We start from the raw sequence: 13471 nt of genomic DNA on the forward strand, positions 1-13471 counted from the left end.
GAGATCCTAGTGCCCCTGGGATACATGGATATGTATTCTTTGAACTTTTAGAATTCAAGATAAGCAGTAATACAGAGGAGTATTTCTTTACCTCACTTTCTTAGGTAGTGCTTATTTCTTGATCTTAAAACTTGAGATTTCACTATTTTCAATTATGCTTAAATGTTTTAGGTAGGACTGGAACTAGAGATGGAGCTTCTGGCATTTTGCTGCAATTGGTGACTCTGGGAGCCTTCCTTTGAAGTTACAACAGAGCTGTGAAGCTACTGTAGATTTCCTCAGACTGCATCTGTCTGTCTAATTAGTATGCATTTCCAACAGCGATCAGAAGAACAGGCTCGTGCTTTCATACCATTAATGAAACTGAAATGCAAAAATCAGTTAACTAATAGAAAACAAAATGTCCTTGATTTATTTATGCACATCTGAAAAAATGAGTATGGATCCTACATGGAAGAGGTTCAAGCCCCACTGCATAGATTTTAATTAGATTTTCTTTGGTGGTTTCCTTAATTAAAGGACTGTCAAGTGTCTTCTCTGTCAGTATTATATCTAATAACACACAGGGCAGACAGCAGGGATATAGCAAGAAAGAATCTGCCTTTGAGCACAAGGACCCTTGGGTTCCTTCAGAACAGAAGCTTTATTAATTAAATATCCCAGGGAGATTTGTTCTTTTATTTTGGTTTTGGGATTTTTGTTGTGTTTTTTTTTGTGTGTGTGTGTTTTGTTTTCTTTAATGCTGAAACTCAGTTGTCTATACAAATAAACAGTGAGAATGATACTTAACAGTTTTTGCCTGTGCCAATTTATGCTGTTCATATAGTCCATGGGTTGTCATAGCCACAGGATTGTTCTTCAACATGCAGTTTGAATGTAACTACCGCAATTCAGAGGACAACAATTTGGTGTACAACTGAGGTAATTTCATTACAGTTAGCTTCAGTGATAGAAAGAAGTCCCAGACAAGCTTAACTTAATAGATATAATGTAAGGCTGTATGTATATTATTAAAGGCATCTTCTCAAACAGTCCTTGGCTTTTAGGTGATGGTAGCTTGTTTACAGTATGTCAGGCTACTCCGCTCTAGGAGATACTAATCACATTGAGAACTGGAATGACCCCTGATACCTTGTATATTGTGAAGGTCTTTGTCTCTACCTCTGTGACATGTTGAGTAAATCCAAGAGTTGTTCGTTCTGTGGAATCATATTAGAGACCTCAAGGGAACATGGACCACCTCTATCTAACACTTTTTGCAGGAGACTGTTACCTGCTGCTGTCCCACTATATTTGTTCTGCCATGTACTTGATGATTGACTTTGCACTTTCACATTTCAATTCACTTCAGATGGGAGGTCAGAAATCCAGAATGGGTAATAAAAGGACACTTCCAAGATCGTAACATACCTCTGCTCCAATTAACTTTCTTGCTAGTGTTGGAGGCATTGACAAGATTCATGTTTTCATGTAGTGTTCCTCAATAAGTTCTTATTTATGCATCCACAAAGCCTTAGCACAACATCAAGGATTGTTCCTGGATTGAATTATCAGCTATACTGTCCATATGTGCAATACTAGCTCCTTACTGTAACTGTAGAACTAGATTGTCATCCTCCTCCACCTGTGGATGTCAGCTTGCTTGGAGTCTAATGCCTTCCTACACTGAATGACTTTCTGATGCTGAAACAAACGATGGGCTTTCATGTAATTCTGGTCTGTGGGAAAGATTTTCATAGACCCATTTAGCTTAAAGAACTGCAGAGACTGCCTTTTTTTTTTTTTTTATTTATTTTTGAGCAATCCCTGCTCTGACAATCTTGTGTCCAGCTGGAGCAGGTGTTTTCCAGTCCTGTCACTGATACACTAAGTCCTGATACAACATGGGCTACCTCTTTAATGTGCATTTCTGTAGTTCCTGCAGTGGAGACGTGCCTGTATGCACTCTTCTGAGCTCAGCTGCCTAGCTGTGTAACCACAGTTCCAAAAGAAAACAAACACTTCAGGAAAATCACAATACAGTTCGTGAAAGAGGTCCTCTCCTTTCACGCATATCTCTGCTCCTGTCACTGCGTTGTAAAATGTACCTTCATTCCCTTTCTGTTCTGTGCCCATGACAGAGTGACTGTGCTGAAATGTAACCACAGAGTAGGATGCAATTGTAGTATTCACTTCTCCCAGCAGTGGAATCCAGCCCAAAGCAAAGATTTCATTAGGCTGTAAGGTGGACTCGTAAACAAATATCTTTTGCTGACAACAGATGCCTCCAGCTCTGTAAACTTTTGTTATTTGTGTGTCGATTTGAGCTGCCAAATCATCGCCTGAAAAGTTGAGAAGATTATTTTAGCAGAGATGAGTGAGTATTCCTGCTTCTGACATAGCTTGAGATGTGGAGAATAAAATACTGCTTCTTCAAACCTGAAAGCTGAGCTCCTTTGTCCTTGAGAGATTTTTTCTTTTTTTCTTTTTTTCTTTTTTTTTTTTTTTTAATTTTTTTTATCTCCCCAGAGATCAGGGCCTGATTGTGTTCAGTGTGTAGAAAGGCTGTATCTCATTGACATATAGATACTGAGAGTGTGTATTGTGTTATTTTGATCATAGCAAAGGTGTTGTGTGAGGTAGGTCATTTGGGATAGTTCTGGAAACCTGTGTAGTGCGGCTGGAAGCTCAAGGTGGTACACTCCCCCTCACACAATCAACAGAAAATGATCATTGGAATAAAAACTCCCTGAAATGTACCTGCAGTTTGGTACAGGTCTTTTAGAATGGGATTTCTCTGCAGTCCTCAGTATGGGGTTTGGTTTTGTTTACAAGTTGAATTTCTATAGTGGTTTTCAATGCATGCAGCATGGTGGGCAGGACGTACAGTCTAGAAGCAAACCCAAGTATTGAAGTCCATCGACTAAAAAGAATAAAGGGAAACTAAGGCCTTACATCCGAAATGAGCTTTGGGAATGATTCATGTCATCTCCCACCCTATTTGGCGAATGAGTGTAAGATTTGCACTGTTGGAAATTTAGTTAGTAAATCGTCTTTATATTTGTGTATTTTTGAGGTAACCTTTATTGTGGGATTTTTTTCTTTGTTTTAGCCTGTGAGTTTGTATTCCTCTATTTATATATAAAACTAAGCTTAAAATTTTCAAATAAGACTATACTAGTTGAATCTTTGGTGATGTAATTATTAATATATCAATCATCTATGCAAGTGCAAACTAGCAGTGTTTAGCAAATAATACCAACAATGAAATCCGTATTTTAACATTTTCTCCATAGCCATTGGAAAATGTATCTTCAGGTGTGTTTCAGAGCACTAACATGTCTTTCTTCACAGTTTTTAAAGAGGTTTTATGAAGATTAGACTCACAGCTAAAATTACGTAATATTTTTACTCCTGTTATTTGTATGTATATCTTACATGTGACTAAGTTCATATATCTAAGGTGAACTAAGGCACATGGATGCCAGTTACTTCATAAGGAGAAAGTAGTGTCTTAATGTCTCCCTCTAAAGTGCTGATATTTGTGCCAGCAGATGAATTTTCTTTAAAAAATGACATTTCAATTATACAACAGAGGTGTTTTGTTTGCTTGTTTGGTTCATGTTTTTTCAGACCAAGAGATGAAAAGGTACCACATCATGTCATATTTTGACTAATGTACTTTTCTGATCTCTAGACAGACATTTGCAAGAAGGTTCCTGCTCAGGGGGTATTTTAATTTGTTAATAGGAATTTCTTATCACTCTACAATATTAAAATTTTCCATGCCATTGAAGTACAGTGGACTTTGGCAGTACTCAAAAATGACCATGCAATTATGCCAGTTTAAGCAGTTCACTCAAAAAAACATGTAGGAATAACAGGGTGTAAATAATTGTACATTTTTTTTTAAGTGAAGCTATTTAATTTATAGGAACTCTCATATTATTATGATTGAGGAATTTTCTTTCATTTTCGGCAAACTACGTATTTTTATGGCTGCAGAATAATTTATGAAATTATTTTTACACATAATACTAAAATACAAAATTCACATACAAATTATTTGAAATTGCAAATTCTCATAATTTTAAAGTCATGTTTTGTAGTGAGTGAAGAGTTTAAAAAATTGGACCATAACTGACAATGTAATTGAGTATCTAATCATAGTCAAAAGTTATATATCTGAATCAAGAGAATGCTTTCCTGGCATTAACTTTAAATGTTTTTTAGAGATAATTTCATAGAAATGTAAATTAAAATTTCTTTTTTTTAAAAAAATCACATTAATTCTCCTGTGTGAAGAGAAGACAAAATAAGTTGTCCTTTTCAAGAGTTGAATTTTACCCAGAAGGATTAGAAAAAGAGGTGTTGTATGAACAGAAAATCTATCTGTTCAGATAACATGGTCCAGTGTAGTTTGGAATTGAGGGGGACTGAAGTTGTTCAGGACAGGCAAAATTTTCTGTTAAGAATTTTTTTTTCCACTGGGGAAAAAATAATTTTCATAGTTAAATCATATGGTATAACTAATTTTTTATTTATGGTGGCTGATGCCAAAATTGCTACCAAAGTAATTAAGTGATTAATCATCACCCTCAAGTAAACATATCTTTGGGTCATACATGCTTTTGGTGTTAATTTGTATTTGATTTAGCTTTTGGCTGCTAGTATGTAAGTTGAATAGTCTGATAAGAGGGAGTGGGCAGATCCTAAGTTTTTTTCCCATTTAAATTGCACTATCTGTTTGTGTAGGAGACTACTTACTCCCTTTTGTGGTAGTATTTATTTGTTTATTTGAATTTCTACAGAAAAAAAATGAGCTGCCTTTCTAAATTCTTACTGATGCTAAATGACAAACTGTAAGGAAATAAACACAGTCAGCCATAGAGTGCCTGTCTTCCTCATTTGCAGCCAATGGTTTGCAGCAAATAATTAACACAAAATAAAGAAGAGTTTGATCAGGAGAAACCTCTGCAAAGTGAATATACTATCTGTCATGTTTTCTTTTCTGAAAACAACTTCACCTTTATGAAAAGTATTGGAGATGATACAATATAGACTTTACCTTCTAAGGCACAGGTCAAAATCAAAACCTTAACATTCACTTCAGAAGTCAGCTGGAGACTAAAAGATATTCTACTACTGAAAAAAAAGATCAAAAACCAAACACAAACTAACAAACAAACCCACAAAAAAAACCCAACAAAAACCAAAACAAACCACTACCAACAACACAAAAAAACCCCACAAACCAAACAAAAACAAACAAAAAAAACCCCACAATAACCCTCAACCTTCTATTGTGTTTTTCATTGGCTGCTATTCATAGATGGACATAAGAGGTGATTACTACACATTACATCATTACTAGGAGTTGACAGTAACAGAGAGAGTGATCATCGGAATTGGACCCAAATTGTGTTTAAGGGTGTAAAGTGTTTCAAGACACTTAATCACCTGATAACTTATGATTCTGATGATTTCAGTACTGTATGCTTGGGAGCAGATGAACTGAATCAATATCATCAAATATAAATATCAACATTGTCACAGCAAGTCAAATGAAGGTGCTCTATTTGGAGTTAAAAGCAAGAAATAGTGACTCTTAAGGAGTGATTCATCTCATTCTAAACTAGTCGACTAAACCAGGGCAGATGAAAGCTGCTCTAATGCCTTATGTTTCTCACAATAGACTGTAAAAAGATATCTCAGATGATTAGCTCAGATGGCTGCCTGGCAGATACCTAGGATTTGGTAAGATTAATGATAAGCAATGCCAAAAAGGTCTGTTATAACAATATGAAGCATAGCACCTTTTTATAGGCTTTTTCTAGTCTTCACTGGAATTTGCTTCTCTTTCCAAAAGGCAACTTTTTCTTGTAACCATAACTGTAAGAGACTTATCTACTGTGCAAAATCTGAATAAATATTATCTTGATACCATTTACTGCCTTTCTTTTTAAAAATGGAGACCTCATAGACAAAGTGCATTCACTTCACTGGTTAGCCTATGGAAATAACTCAAAAACTCTTCAAAACTGCAACACAGCTGATCAAGACACATGAAACATAAAAGTTGAAATGATAAATACTTGATTCAAAGGAATTACTACTAGCTGTTATTTCTATTTCCTTGACACTTCCCATGACTTCATGTGCAATCTTACAGTTCTCTTAAGAATGTTGAAGAGGCTTGCTATGGATGCATAAATGTGTAATTACAAGAGAGAAAAAAATACTGTGAACATGAGGTAAAATTATATTACCATGTGTTACAGATCTGGGTTAAAATTTATTGCTTATGCACAGAGCAAGTGAGCACTACCTACTGAATGGTCCCACCATATTTGTATTGATACCTATTAGTTAACAGCTGTGGGAGACTGATTCCTGTGACAAGCACTGACCTTATTAACATCATGCATTTTTATATGTTATCTCTGCTTTACCTTTGGTAATGAGGTAATAAGATTTATGTATTCATTCTAAGAATTCATCCTCAATATAAGCATTTCAATTTCTGCATAAGCAATACACAGCAATACACATAAAATTTGTCACAAATAGAACTATAATTTAGAATAACAATTAGCATCTATTAAAGTTCTTGTTGTTGTTGTTGTTTTGTTTTCCCATCCTAATTAATGTAACACAAAATGAGATTTTAAGCTTTGGTTAATTTATTTTGCTCACATTGAAGTACTTGTGCAAGCTCCTTATTGCATAAAAATGTGATGGGGAGGTGAATTGAAGAAGCAGTAATAAAATTCCCCTTTGAATACCCTAATAAACATTTTTAATAGACGTATGGATCTTCTAATTGTCTATGTAAAACTGGCTGAAGAGTTAACATTGTATAAACTGAGCCTCTTAGCAGCTTTTTTTGGAAACTTTTACCATGGTAAACACTTGATATCCCAGAGAACTTGCATAAAAATGTCACCGTGCTCTTCTGAAAAAGTGAATACAGCCCTTGTGACCAAACTCGCGAAGGAGTCTTGATGTTTAAAAATGAAGATAACTAAGACTTGGAAAGCACTGAGGTGGATTAGATACTTATCTACTATTGAAGCTTATGCTTTGTAAAAACAGGATCCTGAAGAGCCTATCTTACTTTTTATAATGTTTGTACAGAAAAGGAAAAAAAAAAAAGGAGGATTAGACAGTACTGAAAGAAAAATTCACAGTAAATTCCTCTATAGCTCAAGTTGAGTGTAATTTTCTAGCTCTTATCCTAGATATATTAAGTAGTAAATTGGTGTTTCTGAATAAGTCAAGCTATAATGTATTCATATCCCCAGGTGTCTCAGCAACCATTGTATGTTTGCTCCCTTGATTAATATGTAAGGCAGAAACTTCACTTTCTTCCATAAAAATGTGAAGGATCTTCTTCAAAATGGTCATGTTGGTTACATAAAGAAACATATAATTTATAAAGCAGATAGTAATTTTTATTGAATTAAACTTATTATAATGCTACTAGTACCCAGGTTTTCCTCACAGATAACAGAAAAAAATCCTCAATTTGAAAATAAATAGATTGATGAGGCTTTAACTCTTTCCTTTGTGTTCTTCTCCTAAGGCTACATTTAGTGATAAAAGACCAAACTGTGACATTATTACCTTTCTTCATAAAGGGTGGTTATTCTTTCAAAACTTCTGTCATTCTGCAAATGTTATCTCAATAACTTTGCATGGCCAGAAACTTCTCTGAGCTTGTTGTTGAAAAAATAAACAGCATATAAGAAAAGCAGGGGGTTTTTTGTTTGTTTGTTTTCTAATTTTGTTTCCGTCAACACATTTCTCGGTCAATCTGCTTTTCATGACTTTTTTGCATATTTTCATTTTTCTTCCTATTGGTACTGGGACAATCAGTTTAAACCTGAAAACAACTGGGTTTTGATAGCTTCCACATGACACAGTGGAACTACATTCTAGATAATAGTGTGTTGAGCCAGTGGTTACCTGCAAGCGTGCAGCAAATGTGGGAGTGTCATTGATAAATGGGTAGTGAGGTGGACTGCGAACTGGCTGAAGGAAAGAAGCCAGAGAGTCGTGGTCAATGGGGCAGAGGCTGGTTGGAGGCCTGTATCTAGTGGAGTGCCTCAGGGATCAGTACTGGGGCCGTTATTTATCAATATATTCATCAATGATTTGGATGAGGGAATAGAGTGTACTATCAAGCAAGTTTGCTGATGATACCAAGCTGGGAAGAGTGGCTGATATGCCAGAAGGCTGTGCTGCCATCCAGCAAGATCTGGACAGGCTGGAGAGTTGGGCAGGAGAAAATTTAATGAAATATAATGAGGGCAAGTGTAGAGTCTTGCATCTGGGCAGGAACAACCCCAGGTTCCAGTACAAATTGGGGAATGACCTATTAGAGGGCAGCGTAGGGGAAAGGGACCTGGGGGTCCTGGTGGACAGCAGGATGACCATGAGCCAGCACTGTGCCCTTGTGGCCAGGAAGGCCAATGGCATCCTGGTGTGTATTAGAAGAGGGGTGGTTAGCAGGTCAAGAGAGGTTCTCCTTCCCCTCTACTCTGCCCTGGTGAGACCACACCTGGAACACTGTGTCCAGTTCTGGGCCCCTCAGTTCCAGAAGGACAGGGAACTGCTGGAGAGAGTTGAGCGCAGAGCCACAAAGATTATGAAGGGAGTGGAGCATCTCCCTTTCGAGGAAAGGCTGAGGGAGCTGCGTCTCTTGAGTTTGGAGAAGAGGAGACTGAGGGGTGACCTTATTAATATTTACAAATATATAAGGGGTGAGTGTCACGAGGGTGGAGCCAGGCTTTTCAACGGTAGAACAAGGAGTAATGGGTTCAAACTGGAACACAAGAGGTTCCACTTAAATTTGAGAAGAAACTTCTCAGTGAGGATATCAGAACACTGGAACAGGCTGGCCAGGGGGGTTGTGGAGTGTCCTACTCTGGAGACATTCAAAACCTGCCTGGATGCCTTCCTGTGTAATCTCAGCTAAGTGTTCCTGCTCTGGCAGGGGGATTGGACTAGACGATCTTTTGAGGTCCCTTCCAATCCCTAACATTCTCTGATTCTGTGATTCTGTGAAATACATAGGTCAGCCAAGAATCAGCTGTTGTGTGCTTTCTGCCCACATTGCATAAACACATAGTGAAAAGAAATAGTGAGAAAATGTCAGATAGCATAAAGAGAAACTCATGTGACATTAATAGATGCATAAAAATGACCAGAGGAAAACCATGAAATTACGCTGTGTACTGGACCTGATGCTCTAACCTTTCCAAAAGGGTGTATTATAACTAAATATAGTAAAGTGTAACTTCCCAGTTTCTATCTTATATTAAAAGCTCCAGATACAGTGGAAGAAGGAGAAAAGGTCAGATCTTCAGTGGTATGGTTATTGTATTTTGAGCTTGGTATTGCAATATTAATATAAAGCAGCTTTTCTTTTCAATGGCATTCTGTTGTGAAGTTGAGGATTTTAGAACTGCTCAATACCATGTGATAGAACTATTAAGATTAGTAGACTTCTCTTTATGTGTCAACAGATACAAAATTTGTGTGAGGAAAAGAGTGAGTTTATATAACAGTTGAACTATACTACTTTGAATAGAAATATCACTATACACTTAATCTTCTTGTAGTTTGAAATTATCTTTCCAAGCACAGCAAAATAAAACCAGAAGTGGTAGTTTCTTACAATTTATATTATACTTGCACATTTTAATTTCCAATGCTTTTTTTATCGTTCTCCAAGTGTGATCTCTGTGATCTCTAATTTATAGTTTCTGAAGTTATTAATGTAAGAGAATTTGAAGAGATAATTCTGTAAAAAAATCTGTTTAAAAATGACAGGTCAATGGGGCGATCATGATGACAAGAATGACACTTATTCCTCACTAAAATAAATTATTTTAAAGTTTATTTTGTCTGTTTCACCTTCAGTTTATTGAAGTGTATCAGCCTGCAAGATAAAGAAAAAAAATGTGAAATTTCAAAATTAAAGTATTAATTAATGGATTATAAATATTATGCATCCATATATGGCTTTTTAGCTAATATAAAGTCTTTTTTAATAACGATATGCTATTAGGGTCCTGCCATATATTACTCAGGTAAAATGAATCCCAAAGTCATATTACAAATAAGCAATACAAAGTTTGAAGGTCTTAAGCATAATTTAAAGATAGGTGCATGGTTTTAGTCATACTGCATTAGACAGTTATTTGATTCTTTTCAGGGAGATAAATGGCTGTGTTTTGCTCTGTACCAATGTAGATGATGCAAATTTTGTCACCAGTTTCAAGGAAAAAAAAAATCACAGCCAGGTTGATAGACAGACACCCAGATATTAGTCTCACTGTAGAAACAAAACCATTTTTCCTGAGGCTTGTCCTCTCTTCCACACCTTACAGTTTTCATTTGTATCCCTATTACATACTTGAATTAATAGCAGTTTAAAAAGTAATGTTTCTAATACTGTAATGTTCAGGACACTGAGGAGTCCAGTCAAAGAATCCCAGAATCCCAAAATCACAGAATCCCAAAATCACAGAATGGTTTGGGTTGGAAGTGACCTCTGGAGATTATCTAGTCCAACCCACCTGCTAAAACAGGTTCACCCAGAGCAGATCGCACAGGAATGTGTCCAGGTGGGTCTTGAGTGTCTCCAGAGAATGAGACTCCACAACCTCTCTAGGCAGCCTGTTCCCGTGCTCTCGCACTCTAAAAGTAAAGATGTTTTTCTTCATATTCAGATGGAACCTCCTGCGCTTCAGTCTGTGGCTGTTGCCCCTCCTGTTGTTGGGCACTACTGAAAGGGGTCTGGTCCCGTCCTCTTGACATCCACCCTTGAGATATTTATAAACAATGATGAGATCCCCTCTTAGCCCTCTCTTCTCCAGGCTGAATAAACCCATCTCTCTCAGTCTCTCCTCATAAGAAAGGTGTCCTAGGCCCCTAATCATCTTTGTAGCCCACCACTGGACTCCCTCCAGTAATTCCTTATCCTTCTTAAACTGGAGAGCCCAGAACTGGACGCAGTACTCCAGATGTGGCCTCACCAGGGCAGAGTAGAGGGGGATGATAACCTCCCTCAACCTGCTGGTCACACTTTTCCTAATGCACCCCAGGATCCCATTGGCCTTCTTGCCCACAAGGGCATATTGCTGACTCATGATCAACCTGTTGTTGACCAGAACTCCCAAGTCCTTCTCTGCAAAGCTGCTTTCCACCAGGTCCACCCCTAACCTGTACTGGTGCATGGGGTTATTCCTCCCCAGGTGCAGGACCATTCACTTGCCCTTGTTGAATTTCACCAGGTTCTTCCCTACACAGTCCCTGAGCTTGTCCAGGTCTCACTGAATGGCAGCACAGCCTTCTGGTGTATCAGCCCTTCCTCCTGGTTTGTTATTATCAGCAAGCTTGCTGAGGGTGCACTCAATCTCTTCATGCAGGTTGTCGATGAACAGGTTGAACAGGACTGGTCCCAGTACTGACCTCTGGGGAACCCTGGGGAACTACAGGTCTCCAACCAGACTCTGCACCATTGATCTCAAGCCTCTGAACTCTGCCATCCAGCCAGTTCATGATGCATCTTACTTCATTCATTCAGCCTGCACTTTCCGAGCTTCCCTATGAGGAGGTTGTGAGAGACAGTGTCAAAAGCCTTGCTGAAGTTAAGGTAGACAACATCCACTGCTCTTCCCTCATCTACCCAGCCAGTCATATAATCATAGAAGGCTATCAGGTTGGTTCAATATGATCTCCCTTTGGTGAACCCATGCTGACTACTCCTGATAAGCTTCTTTTCCTCTACGTGCTTGGAGATGACATCCAGAATGAGCTTTTCCACCACCTTTCAACAGATGGAGGTGAGGCTGACTGGCCTGTAGTTTCTTGGGTCATCCTTCTTACCAGTCCTCTCTTGTTCTCCAAAACATTTCAAAGATGATGGAGAGTGGCTTAGCAATAACATCTGCCAACTCTCTAAGCACTCATGCCTGCATCCCATCGGGACCCATGGACTTGTGGATGTCCAGTTTGTGTAAATGATCTCTACCCTGGCAGAGAGACTAATGCTCCATCTCTTTACTTTATTCTAGAGTTATTTATCTTATTCTAGGATTATTTATAAAATAGGATTATTTATAAAAGGTGCTTTGATACTGCATGTTTTGTAAATACCAAGTAAATAAGTTAGCATGTATTATCAATCTCTTTTTTTTTTCAGGCTGCCTGGAATTGAAAGAAGACACCATTGAAAATCTTCTAGCAGCTGCCTGCCTCCTCCAACTCCCACAAGTAGTAGAGGTTTGCTGCCATTTCCTAATGAAGCTTTTGCACCCATCCAACTGTTTGGGAATACGTGCGTTTGCTGATGCGCAAGGATGCACAGAGCTTATGAAGGTGGCTCACAACTACACCATGGTAAGGCAGTTTTAGAAGATCTGAATTATGATCTTTTGAATCCTGTATATCTTCTGTAAGTAAAAGTATCTTGTTACTTTTCTGCTTAAAATTATTCTGTACTTGGAACTTTATTTCATAAATGATCCTCTTGAAACCATAGGAGTGGTGACTCCTCTCAACTCCAGTAAAGTTGTATGAATTGTCTTGCTACACTGAATGCACCATCTGCTGAGTCAGAACAGCATATACCTTAATTAGATGCATGGTCACATACAGGTGATATTATAATAGGAAAATTGTCTGTAAATCCTTAGGATATTTTAATCACTGTTCCTTTTTGTCTATCTTTAGAGAAGCTTTTTAACTGTTGTAGTGCATGGGAACAATATAAAGGGAAGTTTTGGTTGGTTTGGGGGTGTTTTGTTTTGGGGTTTTTTTTGGTCAAGAACTATCCCTCCTTATATTCACCTGTGAAGTAAATTCATACAGGAAGTTGAAGACATAAAGAATTTTATCTGACAATATATTTTTTTTTCCAGTTACACCTGACAGAACAGGTAGGGCATTTATACTGAAAATTAATCAGAATCAATGAAATAAGAATATGCTACTTATTCAGAAACTAAATCATATTGGTAGCCATTTGATTCTGGATAGTTTGACAAAAATACAAACTTCTGGCTCATGAAATTAAGCTTACATATAGACTAGATTGCAAATAATTTCTAAGAAACAATAGTCCCTTAAGGTCTATACTGAAGTTATTATTGAAGCAATATAGAAAGTTTCAATGAATCTGCTTTCCTTGTCCAGCAGTTATATCCTTATTTTATTTATTCTTTTCAGTAATTAATACCATATTGTGATTCACAGTTTTAATTGTGTTTATCTTGCCGCTATAGTACAGGTAGTTATATCCATTTTATACTTATGGAGCTAGTTCTGTGGCTGGTTTTAATTTTTTTGTGTATTTAGCCCTCTAAAACGTAGTTTCCCAGGTCCAATCTAGTCAGTTTAACCTCCTTCTGTCAGTGGAGAAAAATAAGCTGTCAGAACAGAATTCATATGATCTACGTTAGGATGAGATTGCTTTTGAAGT

General features: G+C 37.4%; 1 protein-coding gene across 2 annotated transcripts in view; it reads left to right on the plus strand.

Moving 5' to 3' along the window:
- KLHL1 (kelch like family member 1) overlaps positions 1–13471 on the plus strand; it is a gene marked incomplete at both ends in the record, with an annotated part of 209563 nt that overhangs the window by 75891 nt on the left and 120201 nt on the right. For both annotated transcript variants that reach the window (XM_082060226.1, XM_082060227.1), the window contains one exon: positions 12194–12390. In XM_082060226.1, coding sequence (XP_081916352.1) covers positions 12194–12390 — 197 coding nt within the window. The remainder of the gene's footprint in view (positions 1–12193; positions 12391–13471) is intronic.

This window comes from Streptopelia decaocto (assembly GCF_964273445.1).
Source record: "Streptopelia decaocto genome assembly, chromosome: 1".
Lineage (NCBI taxonomy): Eukaryota > Metazoa > Chordata > Aves > Columbiformes > Columbidae > Streptopelia > Streptopelia decaocto.